The sequence below is a fragment of the Pempheris klunzingeri genome, chromosome 18 (genome assembly GCF_042242105.1).
Source record: "Pempheris klunzingeri isolate RE-2024b chromosome 18, fPemKlu1.hap1, whole genome shotgun sequence".
In the NCBI taxonomy this organism is placed as follows: domain Eukaryota; kingdom Metazoa; phylum Chordata; class Actinopteri; order Acropomatiformes; family Pempheridae; genus Pempheris; species Pempheris klunzingeri.
In genome coordinates, this window is record NC_092029.1 from 10,474,361 (window position 1) to 10,492,973 (window position 18,613).

The following is an 18,613-nucleotide window of genomic DNA, read 5'->3' on the forward strand; positions in this document are numbered from 1 at the left end:
AGCTCATTGACTTGGTGACTTTAAGCTTTGTGTTCCTTAGCCTTTATCCAAGTGGTATAAATCACTTGTTCTTTGTGGAGAAACCGCTGCATAGCTGTTTTCACCAGTTTTATCCCTAGTAACTGTGAGAACATACAGTATGCCCAGACAGGCAGAAAGATAATAAACTTAGCAAAACCACTTAAGTCCTCATTTTGGAGCTTGTGCAGGAGAAAGCGCCCTGCTGACTCTGTCTCCATTACCTGTTTGAGTGGAGGCAGCTGCATAAGAGGCCGTTAAGGATATGACCTCCCTCATCAATCTGGTTTGCACTTCTGGGATGAGTATAGGGGAGAAAAGCGGGGTTACCATTACCCAGAGGGTAATCTAACGAGAATTACCACTCAGGTGTCCACATGATTTAAGGTTCACTTTTTCTCACAACCCGCAGATGTGCTAGTATGAGTACAGAACACACAGCTGAACACACACACTGTGCATACAGGATGCTTTAAATGCCATACAGACGTCCTTCTTTTTCTTCAGTCCTCATGTTTCTCTGAGAGTTTATATAGTAGTAGGTAAAGCTTCAGGGCCTATAACTTGATGTAAATGGAGAAGGTGTTTACAGCTACAGAGAGACAAAATAAATGAGCTAGAGGAAACCCAAACCCCACTGCTGGCAGTGTTACACAGATTTCTTAAACAAAGGGGTCCTTTTTATCATTTTATTGTCAAAAGTGTTGTACAGTTTGACTCTTTGTGTATGTAACAGTGTCCTCCTGTGCATGCACAGATATTTTCTAAAGTTTCTTAAGTATTATTCAAAGATTGAAAGCTGTTAACAGACAATATTGTTTTTATGATGTACTGTCATAAAAGATCAGACCTGAAGCAAGACTGTGTCGCTTTTGCTGAACAGTCACACAACCCGGACTCCCAGAAATTTAATTTTTATACAGCTAAACTCAAAAAGTGCAGGGCTGTGACACCGGAGACCGGGGTTCACAGTCTGCATCCCACATGTGGTTGAGTTCGTGCAACAAAAACACTACACATAAGGTTAGGAAAGGATGGTGTTTTCATTTAGATATAGAAAAAGAACACACATCCTGTCCCGTGCTTCCAGACAGTCATGACTCAAAATCTTTCTCTCACCTTTGTCTAAGCAAGTGCCTCAACATAACTACAAAAACACTGCAAGTAGATATCTTATGGCTGCGGGTAATTATTGTAGATAAAATAAATAAAACATATCAGTGTCTTGCAACTTTGCGTGTATGTTATATAAAATATGCTAAAAACCTATTTGCTGTTGCACATTAGTAATGTATGGTAATTATACTATAAAAGTGCTGATGCTAATAAAAGCAGTGTTCGGTGATTTGATCAAATATCTATCTAAAGTATGCTAACAGCAGCAAACATTAAGCACCATAAGCTGCTGGTCATAACAGACCAAGTAAGGCTACAGAAACAAAACCCTCAGACTGAAAACAGCCCTTTGTTAAAGCAGGGGGCTGCTTTGGTGGGGGTGGGTTGTTTAAGGTACTGGTGAGGCATTGAAATATGATCTAGAAAGTTGAGTTTGAGTGACAGATTAATGTATTTACAGGCTTATCAGACGCCAGATGGTCTGTGATACTCACAGACAGGTTTTTACAACCCTTGAATGTCACCACCGCGGCAACTGTTTTATCTTTCGTTGCTGCGATCGTACAGTGTTCATGTAAATTCACCACAAATGTGTGCATGTATGTACTCAATCCAACGCAGTGCCACAAATCAGTCCGGTTGAGCCAGGTTCAACTTTTTTGGTGAGTTTCTGGCATTTCATCAACCTGTCTTTTTTTCTTTTTTACATCTCTCTACCTCTGGTTCCTTTATGGGATTCAAACTCACGAACTTGGCTCTTTTCTTCCCACAGCAATACATTTTACATAATTTTGTATCTTGATTTAAAGGGTGTGCAAATTATAATCTCGCACTGTCTCTGTCTCTCCCCCTTTCTCACACGGTCTCTGTTTTCCCTCCCTCTCTATCTCTCTCCATGCAAGCACACCATCCCTCTATTATTGGAATACTGTCACGGAAACACACACTCTGCCGTAATATAATGCTGTAGTTTGATCCAGACCTCCCATTCATTTGTTTAGCTATAAAGGTCTATGAAGTTGATATGTGTTTACATATTTGTTCACCCCTTCACTCTTTTCCAGTAACTATGGCCGCTGGCTTGACTTCTATATGTGTGTGTGTGTGTGTGTGTGTGTGTGTGTGCGTGTGTGTGTGTGTGTGTGTGTGTGTGTGTATGCTCTTCCCATTGCTGAATTACACAACTCTTTCCACCCTGGGTCCTGAGAACTGGTCTGATGTGACCTGATGATTTTATTGCAGCAACAGTCCTTTTGAGGACGCTCTCTCTCTCACTCTCTCTCTCTCTCTCTCTCACACACACACACACACACACACATACACACTCACTTTCCCTCTCAGTCTCTCACTTCCCCCTCTCATTTTTTTCTCCCTCCACATCTGTTAATCTGCTCAGGGAATAGCAGCAGACAAAGTTTTCCAAACCTCTGTGCATTTACGTGTCATGCAATTCATCATTGGTAAGTCTTGGAAGAGCACAAGTTCTGAGAAAGTTAGACTCCAACCCAGAAATGGACCCTGAACTCCAATCAGATTATGGCTCGCTCATCCAGTAGCTGGGAGCTGGAAATAGGTTTATAGCAGTTTTGGGGTTGATGTGGTCAGCTTGTGTCTATTAGGAGCAAACAATGTTCTTATCTCCATCTTCAAACGATCTTCTTCGAGTCCTTCTGCTATGAATAAAAGTCCAGACTCAGCAGAGTCCAGACTCCCTTTTTAAAAAAACAGATTCAAAAAGATTAAAAAGGTGTATGCAATTAAAGAAGAGAGGCAAGATAAGATAAATGACTTGCTTTTGGATCCATTTAGGTAGTGCAGCTTATGAATGATTCAACAGCCACTCCTACTTGTCTTAGTGTGCCTCTTGTGTATTTCACCTCATACACCTTCATAGATCAAAACACTGAATATAAAGACAGCAATATTTGATGTGAGCACATCCCATTACTGCATATCTCTCGGTGTCTGTGTGGTGTCTTTGCTGACAATGTGACTATCCAATATGTGAGCAAAAATGACTCCTTGCATGAATTGAAAAACCCAAGCCAAGCTATAGCCTCTGTGAGGAAACCCCTCAGCCTGCTTCCATTACAATGACATGGGAAAAGATACTCTGGAAGCATCAGATGTATTATTTTACTCTTAATGGGAGTCCACCCAATGAACAACCAGCCAGTTTTGGTTGCATTTACTGACTTGAAGAAGTAAACACTGAAATAGTTGCAGAGCAGTTGGTGTATGAGATACCAAACTTGTGAGAGTCTTGCTGGGACGAATGGTGGATTTAAATGTAACTAAGTGGCATGACTTCTGCTTGCTTATGCTGCGGGTTAAAAGTCAATCATGCATGGGGCACGGCTGCTCTTTACAAGTAATGTGTGTTTGTTAGTACAGGGCTGTCTGCAAAGCCATTAAAGCCCCGACCTCTGTTTTTAGACCTCATCATGCCCTCTGGTCTTTGTGTCTCCATCATGGTTCAGCTCTTATTGATTGTGACAGGGAACAATAACGGGCACACAGAGAAAGGGAATTCTTTGTGGCTACTTGTCAGTCCATATTAGCGCAACCCAATGCCCCCCCCCCCTCCTCAAATCTGTGCGACTGATTGCCAGTCCAGTTGTGCAGATGACTCCCAGTTTCTAATAAGCCACCCCAAATGAAGGCATCATACTATAATGTGTATTTAATAATGCTATAGAAACCAGTCTATAAGTTGTTGGGGTAGACAAGAACAGGCTGCTTTTCCCTCATTAATAAAGGTTATTGTATCTAACATAAGCCATCAGTTCTGCAGTTAGGGTCATGAGATTCTAACTTTCAAAATAGGTCAACAAGTTTGCTATTCCTGTGTTATCAATTTATTAATATTGTACAATGGGTATCAATAAATCATCAGTTTGGTTTAAAATGTTAATAAGGTCAATCAATTTATTTTGGTCCAGATGCTCTGTAGCTCTTTTTTAGAGGGGCCAATGGTTCAGTGGTCCTCCTAAAGAGCTAAAAAGACAAAGCAAGCGTCATGCTGGAAGACCATAAACATCTAGAAGTTCAGGTGCTCAGGTTTATGAGTGATTTAACCATAACCATCTTATGAAATGCGCGCTAATGTGAACTAAAAATAAGAGTAATTGCTTTTAGCCTGGGAAAGCTGTTAAGAAACAATCCCTGAGAAAGAGAGGTTGAATTTATTACTCTGGTAGAAAAAAAAAGCCTCTGCATGCGTCTGCAGGAAACAGGTGCGACGGGTGAGATTCAAGCAAGAAAAATTATGTTTGTATGGAACCAAAACATTATGAGAAAATAGGCTTTTAAATGGCATTTCAACATGGCAGACAAGACCAGTGGGTAAATTCATCATTTCCTAATTTGGAGTTAAATGTTTCTACAGATCCATTACATTTGATTATTTAATACATGCGATACAGTTGCTGGGGTGATTCTAAACATTTAAAAAGGGTTCATACAGGTTTTGCATGTTGTGTTTTTAATAATAATCATGATCAACAAGTCAATCAAACAATATTACTGCCAAAAAACGTCACCTAAATGTCATCTAACGGCAAGATGACTCTGACGGGGTGAATGTCAAACAGTACAGGGATTCAGAGTCGTTCTCCTGACTCTGAGAAAAATGAGGTCTAACTGTACATCCAGCCACAGTCATGTTATGACTTTTTCCCCTCCCTCTTCATTTTTTTTTTTTTTTTTTGTTCCATTAGGGCTTCACACTGTAAAAGAGCACCAAAACAAACAGAGAGGGAGCAGAGGGAATGAAAGACTGCAGTGTTTTGGGAGCACCAGAGTCCTGACTACACATGCGACTCCTTGTCAGCTGGCTGGAGCGAAGCGTGACAGGTGAGTTGATAGGAGAGCAGGAAAAAAAAAAAAACAAAGAGAGGTAAACAGCTGCATTTGAAATTACATTACATTTCCTGTTATTGCTGGAGAAAAGTGTTCCGGTTTAACTTTCTAAGGGAAAGTCACCTTTCAGTACCACAAGTCAAACATATACTGCTTCCCATGCAACTGTTCAAACTACACAAGTTGCATATTGTTTCTAGATCATAAGGGAATGTAACAGTACCCATAGTTCAATATAAAACGGATAACAGAGATACACATCAATTTTTATCCCAGTTAGTGAAACAATCACTATATGACAAGTTGCATAACAGACCAAATCTGCTATTAATGTAAAAGAAATCTCATAAAAACCTGTTGCGTAACACGTGTTCTTTTCCAGTATATTCTTTGATGTCCCAGAAATAATTTGAACCTGTTAGGGGAGAGGACTTCCAGTGAATGGCAGTGTGCTCATGGCTAGTTTCCATCACAGTTCTTCTCTTCCATACAGGTCTCCTCTCCTCCTCCTCCTCCTTCTCCTTCTTCTTCTTCTTCTCCTACTTCTTCTTCTCCTTCCATCCATTCTAATATACGCACCGCAAAAAAAAAAGGCCATCGCTGCTGGCTGGCCAAAAAAAGAAAAGCTTGGCTCAACTTCTTTGTTCATTCACTTTCCATTGCAAATCCAACAGGCATTCTCTCAGCTCTCCTTTTCCCTGACCACAGCTATGACTTTGGATACAGCAGCAAGTCTGTCCTTTCTCCTTTTGTGTTTGAAGATAATGTCCACTGTTTAAAGGGAAGGGAATTTAAGCTCAAGGTAAAAACCCAGCCTGAAAGGACTCTTCAACCATTCAGGAGGTCTGTATTTGTGACTATTAACAATATCATCCCAAGGCTAGACACAGGAAAGCCTCTCTACTGACAATACAGAGACTCTAACTTTGTGGAACATTTGCAGAAAATATAACACAGAGTAAGTCTCTTTCATTCATTGTCCGTGAAGCAGCTCTTGGTTGCTTTTTTTTCTTTTTGTCACGGATAGATTTAGACGGGGCTCTCTGCGATTTAGATTTAGGAGTGAGCTATCCACATATATATTCTGATGGCAAGGATGAAGTTTGGCTTGAGTTAAACTTTTTAAGAGTAAAATAACTAATTATCATCCAGAACTGATCAAGCAGGAGGAAAAACAAACAAACTAGCAAAAAAAAAAAAAAAAAAAATGATGATGACCTCAAGTTTTTAAGAAAATCTGCATCCTTAAAAAATGTGTGACCTCCAGAGTGGTGTTCAGATCTAAGCCATGAGGCCACAGGGTCAGTTTAAGTATTTGTCACAGCTAAGAGTCCAAAAGTCAACGAGCACGGGTTTCATCAGTAACTAGTAAAATCCTGCCACACTGCCTCGCCTTTCATGTCTTCTCAGCTACACTTGCAAGACTTGACGATCATGTTAGAGAGCTGCTCCACTTTAGGGGTTCGTCCGGAGTAGTAGAGTATAGTGAGGGGTTCCAGGTCTTGAGGCACACAGCAGGGGGAGGCCGACGCCTCCGGATTCAGAGTGTTGTAAAGGCTCAGCAGCTATTGGAAAGCAAACAGGAGAGATTAAAAAAAAAAACTAATTTTAAAGCAGTATTTTCAACTGTGTCATATTTTGTTCAGTATCTAATGAGTGATGGGATCTTGATAATATCCTGAGCAGTTTAAATCAGTGAGATAGCTCGACTCTATGACTGATAAATCTATCTGTAAATGCTGAGACACATCATTAAGGATTCATCATTTAAATTTATTGACGACCAAATGAATAATTTGGCAAAATCTTAAATGTTTTTTTTAATATATTTTTTGGAAGGTCAAGATCTACAAAATAAATGATGTCTGCTTTTCTAAAAGTGCTTGCTGGACACACAGTGGTGTTGAAACTCGGCCATACAGTGCATGTGTGGGCTCAGGAACCAAGCCATTAAACTAAAAAAGGCTGAAAGTTAACCCTTTTCCCAAAGTCAAGTCCCTCAACACACTATCAACAGTTTTATAGGGACTTTTTCTTCAGTGAAAAGTAGTCCTAAAGAAAACTGTTCACAGTGACGTCTGTGGATCATCCAGAGTGATCAGGACACAGTTTATAGAGACACACATTGCTGTTGTGTGTCAATAATTCTTATACCCAAGTGGATTCAAGTGGACTCGCTGCATAACAAGTGGTCCATCCAACTTTTTATGTAGCAGAAACAATCAAACAGTGTGAACTGTGAAAAGGCAGTAAATATATATATATATATATAAATTTCTGCCAGTGTTGGTGTTCTCTCTCTATTCTCATTTGCATCTGATCTCTCTTTTTTTTTTTATATTCGTTTAAGCATGTTTTGGTCCCGTGAAGACCTCTAGGTGGAGGCAAAGGTCTCAAAGATGGATTTTTTTCTAGACAAATTAGATTAGAACTATCTGCACAGCAATATACCACTGGAAGTAAAAGAAACCATGGGAATGAGCCTAACAGACTCTCCTGTTTTGTATCCCCGTCAGGTCCTTCTTACCGAGCTGTGTGTTGTATCTGAGCTCCTCAGGTAAGGGCAGGGCCCGGAGCAGTAGTTGGCATCGTAACCACTGGGCTCATGGATCCACTTCCAGTCCAAGTCACGCCTGAAATCAATGTGGAGCCGGCGCACACAGCAGCTCTCCTCCGTGTTTCTGCAATGAAGACGCAACAACAATCCTGTAATCAGTCCCCAGATGACTTGTTGTAACGATGCACAGAATATTTAACACCTTCTTGGTCACATGCAGGGTATACCAGCTATGTTGCAGCATGTATTTGGGATTATTACAAGACATCTATAAGAGAATGCATGCAGATACCAAGTGTGACAGTGATAGATTATATGTTCAAGTACATATGATTTACGTATCCCTTACGAGAAACAGTAGTTTGTGTCCAGCGCTCTCTTGCGTCGCCGTGTGGACTGAGCCTCCAGGCGGTGGGGTGGGATCATCATGAGCATGAGGTGAGGCAGGTACTGTTCCTTTTTCTTCTTCAGGTGATCCAGATCCAAGCGACTGTGCTCCTCATCTCCATCCACGCCTTAATTATAGACATGATCGAGGCGCACTTACAACCAGCTATTTAGTGGCTTCGTAATTTCCTTCAATCTGAGCATACAATTTGCTTAATTATTGACTATGAAACCGCCATCCCTGTATCTCTGTTAGACAATGAGGAAATAAAAGCACTAAAAAAAGACTTTTTATAAGATGTGTTTTTTTCTAAATGAGATTATTTTCAGTGAGAGTTTATTCTTAGTCCTCTGAGGCAAATGTTGAATCAAGCAGCAGTCCTTCACTGTTAAGACCAGTGCTACCTCTAAGTAAATCATATTGTACTAAATTCCCCAAAAACAGAAATACACAAATAATCTGAGATCATTTACAAGAATTAGGGTATATTTCTAAAAATGATTAAAGAATAAATCTTGTAAATTATAGGACTATGGACAATATTAATAAGTTACATGATCCACTGCATCCAAACAGTAGGAAGGGTGTTAAGATAATAAAAAAGATGGCAGGAAGACGTTAACATTGATATTAGAGGCAAAAGAGCAACTGACACCTGGCATAAATAAGGATATGACAAAATGTTGTTGAAGCCCACCTCTAAACTTGACCTCCAGGACCTCGTTCTCATTGTCAATGATGTCGCCATTTGGCTTGAAGGTGTGGCAGGGACAGTGCACACTGATTTCCAAACCTAGATTAGTTCCTGATGGAAAACAAATATGGAAAAGAGGGTCTTTTTAAAATGGAAGCCCAAGTCAACAATCTCCCTCTTTCACAAAACTCAATACCTTAAATAGAAGTGCGAGACACATTTCAGAGTTCAAATATGGGCTGATCATTAGGATTAATGATATCCTTTAGACAACAAATGTCAGTGACCTCAGCCTTACCTCTGTTCATCAACCATTCCCGCACTGTTTCAGTCACATCAAAGGAGACCCACTCTGGAGTACCTCTGGTCAGCACATTCTTGGCTCCGATGTAGCGTTGTTTCCTGATGTGTTCATTTGGCCTCATAATCTGTAAAGCAATAATTATCGGTCACTCTGAAAAGTTAAATCTGAATACTGAAACAGTTTCACCAAAATAAGATGTAGAATTGAGTGGACACAGGACAGAACGTTATCTAACAATAGTTTTGATCAGTTCTAATGAAACATTCAATCAACGAGCTAAAGACGGTGTGATTACTAGAGAACGCAAACAGATTAAAATTGAGAAAAAGTAAAGAGAAATGCTTAAGTATGACATTAAACTCAATGAGAAGACTGAAAGACTAGGGTCATGCTAATGCTGTAGTTAAGCACAGCTTAACATGCTCAAAATGCTGGCATGCTGATGTTAAGCATATATGGTTACCATGTTCACCATCTTAGTTTAGCATTTTAGCATGATATTTGGTTGTTTGCACATAACACAAAGCACAGATAAGGCTGATGAGAATACCATTAGTTTTGCAGGTACTAAATATCAAAGTATTGGACAACTAAAAATGTTGACCTTGATGGTGGTACTAGATGGAAAGAAAGGGGAGTGTCAAAGAAAAACATTCCATCAGGTTTTACTACCAAATCCTGTACCAAATGTGCCAATCCATGCAATAGATGTTGGTCAAAAATGTATAAAGGCTTCTGGACCACTGATCAACACACAGGATAAAGGGGTCATTTTGTTGTAACCTTGCTAAATTATTTATATTTTCATATAGTGTATTTAGTTTAAAGCACATGCACACACACATTATACATCCTCAATGGTGAGTTCATTTATTTTGACTGATTAAACTTCTTTTCAGGAATGAGAGCATGCTCAGACAGAGCTTGATTGACATCTCCCTCACACACTTGTTAGCTTCGTTGCACCTGGAAGGGCGGGACTATTTACGCATGTTTCATTCTGATTGGTTCATGCGGTCCGGTGACATCACAAACTAAACCCACCTGCAACCTGAGCAGAGGACTAATTAACCTAAATAACAGAAGACCTGAAGGAGTGTGCTGCAGGGTTTTTTGGCCTTCTGGAGGAAAAGCTCCTGATGGACATACTAACATACTAGGGGACAATTGTCTATATACACATCCAGCAGACTTGTAGCAACATTAGCATTGAAACAGAGGCATGTTTGTGTCCTCCTGAAAAATGTAAGTCCATTTTACTCATCTTTTAACTCTGTTTTTCTCCCCTGATGGTAATATCTGGCTCTTTAGCTTGCTAGCTGTTCTACTTTGTTCACCAACAAGCTAGTAGCTTGTCTGTACTGTGTGCTGTTTCTTGGCCATGTAGGGCATAGTTGGTTTAGTAAAGAAAAGAGCTGCCTGCTGTTGGTAGGAACAGGGTTGGTGAGAGCAGTCATTTTTAATCATATGTGAAACTTGGGTGCCATAACACCAAAACAATAAGCCAAGGGCTAAAAAGGTTGTGTAGAGCTAAACTTTCAACACTTGACCCCTTGTCCAAACACAGCGTTAGCTTAGTTGCTAGTTGTTGATGACACAAGAGTCCAGTCTCTCATGTCATCTAGATGTTATGAATGTCATCTCTCCATGTCTCCCTGTCATAAAGTCACTTATTTCACAGGAAATCTTACTTGAGTATCACCATACATGATTCCTGTATTCCCCCGTGTGTTTGAAATTGGCAGTAAAAATGTTTTGCAGTGGTTCAAACAGAGCACCTAACGTAACACTGGCCCCCAGATTAACCTCTTCTGCAAATACAGACTTGCTGCCAAACAACCTTCTATGTAATTTGGTTTTGTCGTGTCTGGTAATGTTGTCCTTGTGGGTTTATCATGGCGTCACTCCTGACCAGAGTGTCTGTAGAAGGTGGTATTTTTTTTTTATTATTTTCATTTTAATTATTACCTTTGTATGGGATCTATAATGCCAAGAACATTACAACTAAATAACAGGCACCATCGCATCACTCAGCAGACCAGAGACCTTTTTTAACGGCTTACTACTGAAAACTTTTCATGCTGTTTTGAGGACTAAATGTGAAAGACCTCTACATAACCAAAATGAGGCCTATATTAGATCTGGGCTGCTAACAGTACCTCTGTCCTGGTACTCCTAACATTCTGCAGGCCTGTCGAGCTTTCTGGCTTTTGGTCTCACTGTTACCCATTCAGACAACCACAATGTGATTATCATTGGCTCTCTTTGTCAATTAAGGCCTTATATCATGTGGTGGAGAACAACTAGCCAGCTTATGTAAGATGCATTCTTGACAGACAAGAACTGAACTATCTGGTAACAAAGATTACATTAAAGAAAGGAGAGACTTTGAAGCTCCTTGTTGCCTCGAGTGAGTTTTGCATTTTGATCTTGGTAGAAGGACAAGGAAACGGTACCTTTACGCACCTGGTAGAGCTCAATCCGCTGTTCATTCCTCTTGGCGCTTGAGTTTGGCACCCTTAGAGCTCGAAACTCTGCTCTGAAGAGGTTGGTTGAGTTCCTTTCCATGGTAGAGACATTGAAGCGGAAAACCTTGGAGGTGATGCCTTTTGGGCAGTAGAGCAGATCGTCTGGAGGAGAAAGAATAAAAGTTTTGTGAGAGAACAGGCTTAGAAAATTTTATCAGTCTGATGCAACACAAGCAGTATGTCTGAACACAGACAAACACAGTGCTGCATCAGCTCTGGACAACAATCACAGACACTTGGGTGTAATATCCTCGGCATAAGCGTTGAAGGAAAAACTCAAGTATCACAGCTGACATTTTGACTTGACATAGTACGAAAAGGTATTACTAATAAAATGAACAAAGGGTCTGTTCTACTCAAGTTTCCCAGTAAGCTGTGACAGTCAGCCAGCATGCACAATACCAGAACCCTGAAACTGAAGCAGCTAAATGGAACTAAGCCATTATACATTTTTATTACCTCAACCTGTGACATTTCAAAATATCATCTGTGAAAAGGGTCTATTAAAAGTTCTATTTTTGCCATATTTGGTAAGTCATGGATGTGAGAAAACATTCCATATTTCTTCATCTGACATTGTGTAGCAACAGCCAATGTACAGTTATTTATTATTATCATTACCCAATGTTTTAGCATTGCAGCTTATTCATAACCCTTTTTTGAGAGCCCGGTTATCCTATAATTTACAAACTTGTCCTTTTGTAAGAAGTCAGTCCAAAAATAAACATCACAAATACTGATGACTAAGATGACCCAAGATGACTACATCAAATTATTTGTTTTACATGACCAACACTGACCAAACCAAAATTTTGGTATATATAAAAATATATAATGTATTATTTTTAATAAGGAAGAAAAACAGCAAAAAAACAGCTGAATTCTTGGCATATTTGCTTACAAATTTTTGCTTAAACTTATTTTCTTAAACCAGAGCTGGTCTCCATCCACAATACAATTCTAAAAAATACATTTCTGGCTGAGTGACTTGGTGAGGGAGAATTGGAGTTGGGGGAAGTGTGTCTTTGGATCAATCTTTTATCCACTTGATGCCAGAGGAAGTTCAGTCATGGTCCAAAGAGATACAGTGCTTTGTTAACTGAGTTGTCAGCAAATGTAATAATTTCAAACTCTAGATGGCAGTACAATGAGTGCTTTTTTTCCTTTTTTAACATATCATGTTGCTTCAGACATATTGAAATAAAGCGATACTTTATTACCAAAATAATGGCCAGGATTTACAGTATTTTATTTTAATGCTAGAGGACTATTCACACCTTAAATGTGATCTTGGCTTTACTGACTTTTTACTGGCTGGCACTACGTTTATCAGCCTACCGTGAATGATTAGTGTGGTTTCCTGCCTTATCAAAATTCCACTGTTTATCTAACACATTTTGTCTATATTTGGTGGAAATGAAAATGCTGTAATTGAAATAGCAATATTATTGAGCTTAGTATGACTTCACCTCCCTGGTATCTGCGTATCAAACCTCTGCTATCCTCAGTCCCACTGACAACTTTTTGGACCCAAACCCCTTTCTGACCATGACTTCTCCACAAACCAACCTCATTTATTGACATATGCCAGATTTTGTGTGTGCACCATGCTATAAAAGGAAATCTTTCCGATGTTTGCAGTCCAGCCTCTCATTGCAGTAATTTGCCACTCTTCTAGCAGCTTTCTGCTTCATTTGCACCTGTCACGGATTTGTGTTGGTTCACAGAGTTGCCTCAGATCCACCAAAGGTCAACAGTTTACCTTCAGAAACCATCATAAAAAGAGTGTGTGTTTGCCCACTTTAGCTGTGGAAAAGAAAGTGATGTCTCTGGCTCAGAGTCAAAAATGTACTCCACAAAGCCAGACCTCTGGTCCTGTTATACCACAAGGGGCAACACCCTAAGGTGGCTGTGTCTTCATAACACTGACTTCACTCAGTCTCCTCTTTCTACCTGATCTTTAAGGAATAGTTCAACATTTATTTGCATCCTTGCTAGGAGTTAGATGAGAACACTATCACTCTTATGTCTATTAGAATGAATATGAAGCTACAGCCTGTTAGCTTAGCGCAAAGACTGGAAGCAGGGGGAAACGTTTAGCTTAGCTCTGTCCTAAGGTAACAAAATCAGCCCAGCTGCACCTGTTGGGGACAAATGCCTTGATTTTGTTGCACAGGTTAAATATACATACATCTTTAATGCCAAAAAACAACTCATCAGTTTGGATGCTGAATAAGCATTCTGCTAATTAGACATCTATGTTCAGGTGACAAAGCCCTCTAGCGGCCATAGTAATTATGACGTCCTTAAAGGAGAAGGTAACGTGCCGTGTTAGAGAGCGTCAAAGTTTATGTAATGAGGAGGTCATGATGGATGAATGGATAGAAAAATGGGTCAACCAAACATTGGACTTTCACACTGACAGCTGACCAGCAGCCATTCTCTAACCTGACAACGAAGCTTCCTTAACCTTAACAAGGTATGAAGGTAACTTATTTTTGACATTTTGCTACACAGAGTTGTACAACGAAATGGAAGTTGAATCCCTTTGATGCTAACATACATAGAGCATATAGACAAATATTGACAATTAGAATAAGGGATATAAAACAACATATAGTTATTTACCTACATATACATTTTAACCCAAATTGTTTTTTGTGCCTAAACCTAACCAAACTTTAAAATCCGTGTAAAATCCATATTTTGAGACAGTTTTGGAGACAAATTATGTCTTACTGATCGGAGCATCAGATCAGAAAGGTCTTCTCAGTTATTTAAGTATTTTGTCATTTCATTGGGAGGACTTGTTGGAGAGAAATTTGACCATTTCAGACACTACTGAATATATTTCGACCAAATGTGAAGAAATTACATATGAAGTGTATAATTTGTGGGGGATGGCATGTTTGTCACTGATTTTTGTTGCTTGTGGTGTTGATAAGAGGAATGAAAGTGGCACAAGACAATATTGGCATGTAAAATTCACCTAAAACTGTAGTTGTGGGGCTACAATAGAAGTGGGCTTCCCATCCACACTAATTTAAGGTGTTTGAGTTTTACTTCCTAGATGAAGTTGTAAACATGGTGATGATGATACAGAATATTCTATGAGGTGAAATAACTTCTGCATTGTATCCATAATGTATCGTGCTAACCTGCTGGTAGGTTATTTCTCTTTATTGTCATTTAACTGAAGAAAATGGTAGTCGCCCTCGCCAGAGTAGAATGAGAGTTCAGCCTAACAAATCTATAAAGTATTCATCTTGCCTGTTCCAGCATATGAAAATCACATTAACCAGTCTCTGTGAGCAGGCTCAGTGTATGTATATGGATATACAGGGTATTTACAAAATATGTAGTCCAAGTATGAGATCATGTTCGACACATAAAAACACTCTGCTGTGCCATTGCCACAGTTTTAGCACTGACAAAGTTAAAATTGGAGAATATCATTAGCCTGTCGACATTTTAAGTATCTGAGAAGTAGAGATGTTGGCAAGGGCACACACAAAAGGTACTTATGTCAGTTTAGGACTTGTGCTGTAATATTGACTTTTTCCCTTTTGTCTTTCATCTAATTTAGACATAAAGACCATAGGATTAGAGTAAAATAAATATTGGCCTTTATCCAATTGTTACAAAAAGTACATGTATATAAATCTGTCTAACATTTTGCATCTAAAGCCCATCTGTGGCTCTGAATCCACCACACCAACTCGAGGCACCTACTGCCCGGCATTTTTGTCAGAACCATTTTGCGAGATTCAAAACAGAACATTGCTGAGGGAAAATAGGTCTTTTGAGAAACACCTGTTTATTTCAAAGGGACTCTGATGCAATGGTCTTGGCTTTGCTTTAGACCGTGAGGCCGTCTTTGGCTCTTCCACACGCATAACATTTAGCCTATTCTACTTTCTCAATAATCCAGAGTCAGTCAAACCACATGCTGCATGAATCTCCCTCAAGAGCTGACACATGTCCCTCTCTGCACAGGTTTTCCACGTCCAGTTCATAGCTTTTAATTCTAAAGAGGAAATAGTTGTGCCAAATAGAGAGAGAGCACAATTCACTTGAAGTTGAAAAAAAAAAAGTGGGCCTAACAGGCCTTTAGTGGAGTTTTTAACAAATATTTTAAAAACTAAATAAAGTTTGTTGTTAACAAAGCAGTGAAATGTTTCCTAATGTTACCTAGTCGCAATAAAATGACGGCACAGTGGAATCATTCAGGTTTAACGGGACGAATGCCGGCTCAGTTTCACACTCAATTTAGCAAAGTTAAACCTGAGCAGTGCAGTTAGTGATCTCATGCTCATGGGCCACCCGTGTAGGTAATTCACTGGCCAAGACGGGCAGTGGGGTCACTTTAAGCTCCTTATCAGTGTGGAGTTGGGATGTGTCAGTGTGTGCAAGGGCTTAATGGGACCCCACTCGTCCTTTACAGACAAGGCTCCAGGGCAGAGTGGGATCCCTCTATCCAGACTAACGGGGAGGTCCTTCCATCATTTAACTTTTCCTGTCTACTACTGTTAACTTTTCCTACTCCTTCTCCTAAAGGCATCCCCATCCGCCTGGGCAGATGTCCCTCTCATTTGGGCCTGACTGGAAAGGAAGTGGGAACATCTGGGGAGAAGGACAGGCTCCACGGAGGAAAAAAAACAAGGGTAGTCAGGAGTAGGAGGAGAGTGACTTTCCTGGAACACTGGTGTGGGGTTAAAACAGGTTGGTGAGTGCCACAGTAACAAAGCACATCCTGCAAGTACACAACAAGCTCACCTTTCAGTTTTACAAAACATAACAGAGCTCTCACGTGTTTGCTTTTTTTAAATAGAGAGAATGTCTACACTCATCTGCCGAAGATGAAGTCCGAGTTCAACACGTGTACATCCAATATGATTGTGTGACATCACAACTAGTCTGGAAGTCAGTGTGGTCCAGTATGCAGCTTAAACAAGTGTGATGTGGAAACTCGAAGCCTCCAGCTCACACACACTGAAGCAGGAGACATCTTGTGTCCAGAAGTAACATTTTTAAAATGAAGAATGTTTGAATAGCCACAGAATTTTCTCAGTTAGAAATGAGTAGATGTAATTTACTGAGCTTTTATTTTTAGTCTAACTTTAGGTGGAAAAACGCATCAGACAAATAGTTTCTCTTAAAACAACAAAAAGAGTTGCTGAACGACACGCTCTGAATACCACTGATATTTTTATCAATGACACAGGAACCTGGCTGTGGTTTCGAGATTGATGCGTCTTCCTGGCACGGGCTCCTCATTTGGTGCGTAATTGCGCATTACAAACCCGCTCATTTCTGGCATTAAAACGGGAAAGTGATATAAACTTAGTCATACTCACTGCTCTCTGGCGGCCTGTAGACCATGTTGAATTTGTGTATCTCTTTGGCATAGTACTCTGTCTCTGTGTTGTCCTGACCGCAACTTTGCTGCCGATCCCTCCGCAGCTCCTCCAGTAGCTCCTTGGTGCTGTTATACAATGCTTGGATTTGATAAGGGATCTTATTCGGTCCGAGGGAGTGTGGGGGACTCGTCAGTCGGAGTTTGCTCAAAATCTGACCTCGTATCGCCTCGACCCTTTTCCTTTTCACATGGTCGATATCCACGGTGGCACAAGTTGACAGAGATGAGCTCAGAGTTGCGCAGTTGAGGAGGAGGACAAACAGCAAAGCCTTACCCAAATGCATCTTTCTCTCTGCATCTGGTTTGCTCGGTGGCTGAAATGTGCAGATTCACAGGCGAGGACCGCCAAAGTTAGTGTCAGAGTGCCTTCAAGTCAAGCTGATAAGCCCTGCTGGTGTTTCTTTTAACTTCCTTTGCGAGCTAATAATGGCAAACTCCTCACTTAATGCGTTTTCTTGTGGCAGCCCCTTTTAGTTATCAGCAGAAATCCAAGCTCGTGTTGGCCCATTAGACATTGCCCAATTCAAAGTCCCGAGCAACAGAAACACTCCCGCATATATGAAATTTATCCGGCACAAATATATCTGTAAGAGCAAACAGACTTTTCTTTTGCATTCTTGTGCTCAATCCAGTAGATTTAAGTCGTCCCGCAGCTTGGCATATTTCTCCTCTTTTCTGTCTCATTAAAAGCTACTGCCTCTTTATTGTCTCTGAGGAGGCAGACCGCAGCCTGTCAGGTTAACGAGGTATATGCGACTTTGAGCGGTCGGTATGGCCTCACGTGTTTTTATACCACTAGTTTCTGACGTTTGATGGAGGAGGGACCGCAGGCACCCGGGAGAGCCTAAATCACCACAGGGCCCTCTGCGATGCACCACACATCAACTGTGACACAATAAACATGCAAAATAGCCAGTTGTCTTAAATCAAAACGTCAATCACACGAGCCTTCATATGAAGTTGGGAAGCTTTGGCTTTAACATTTCCCCCCCAGTTTTTTTCTTTAATAAGTGTAGTGAAGATGTGGTTTCGTTCTCCTACTTTTTTATTTTTTGTTAATCTTTCTTATTCTTCTTATACATATTATTATTTATTATTATTATTATTATATGTAGTAGTAGTAGCACTAGTACCGTCAAGAGGTCTCAGTTGATGTTTCTTGTGGTTGTCCTACTGTACTGTAGGTATGTTAATGGCCTTGGTCGTGCACCCTCTAGTGGCAAGTTGCGGTACCCGCAGTTTTCCTGTTGTATCTGACTATCTGAAGATCTCAAGATGTTTATTCTCCTCTGAGACACAAAGGCTCAACGTTTGCTATTGATTGCCCTCCTCTGAGATGGTCCTCGGACAGCTGTTTTAAGGCAAGTGGAGACCAACACAACAATCAAATCTGAGTCAACAACTTGAAATACTGAGTATAATAAGTATTTCTCTGGTAAACTTTAATTTAAAACTGTATCTTGAACGTGCCTCAGATACAAGTATTTCTCTAATAACATGCTATTTCTGGTACCAGATATAAAAAAAGACAATTACTGAGTTTATAGATTTTGCAAATGTACAAAATCCATAAAGAAAACTCTGATAATTCGCAGTTGGGTCCTTTTGTGGGAAGGCTCCAGCAAAAGAAGGGCAGACAATGACCCACACAATACACATGCTGTTGTCAGAAGCTGCTCTGAAAACACAGAAATCCTGTCATGCTTGCATTATAGTTCATAAGAACCA

The 18,613-nt window shown here is 40.1% G+C and overlaps 1 protein-coding gene across 1 annotated transcript; it reads right to left on the bottom strand.

The window, feature by feature from the left end:
• Nucleotides 1-6,171: 6,171 nt before the first annotated feature.
• Nucleotides 6,172-17,537, bottom strand: LOC139217847 (transforming growth factor beta-3 proprotein-like). Its single transcript, XM_070849319.1, has 7 exons — nt 16,824-17,537; nt 11,405-11,568; nt 8,933-9,062; nt 8,638-8,745; nt 7,902-8,067; nt 7,523-7,676; nt 6,172-6,560 (listed from the first exon to the last, which is right to left on the bottom strand). Exons 1-7 carry the CDS (start codon nt 17,167-17,169, stop codon nt 6,402-6,404), a joined length of 1,227 nt encoding a protein of 408 aa, XP_070705420.1. The 5' UTR covers nt 17,170-17,537; the 3' UTR covers nt 6,172-6,401.
• Between the last annotated feature and the right edge of the window lie 1,076 nt (nt 17,538-18,613).

Coding starts and splice junctions, on each gene's coding strand:
- LOC139217847 (XM_070849319.1), bottom strand. CDS start 17,169: ATGCATTTGGGTAAGGCTTTGCTGTTTGTCCTCCTCCTCAACTGCGCA. Junction 11,569..16,823: donor CTACAGGCCGCCAGAGAGCA/GTGAGTATGACT, acceptor TTTCTCCTCCAG/ACGATCTGCTCTACTGCCCA. Junction 9,063..11,404: donor AGCGGATTGAGCTCTACCAG/GTGCGTAAAGGT, acceptor ATTGCTTTACAG/ATTATGAGGCCAAATGAACA.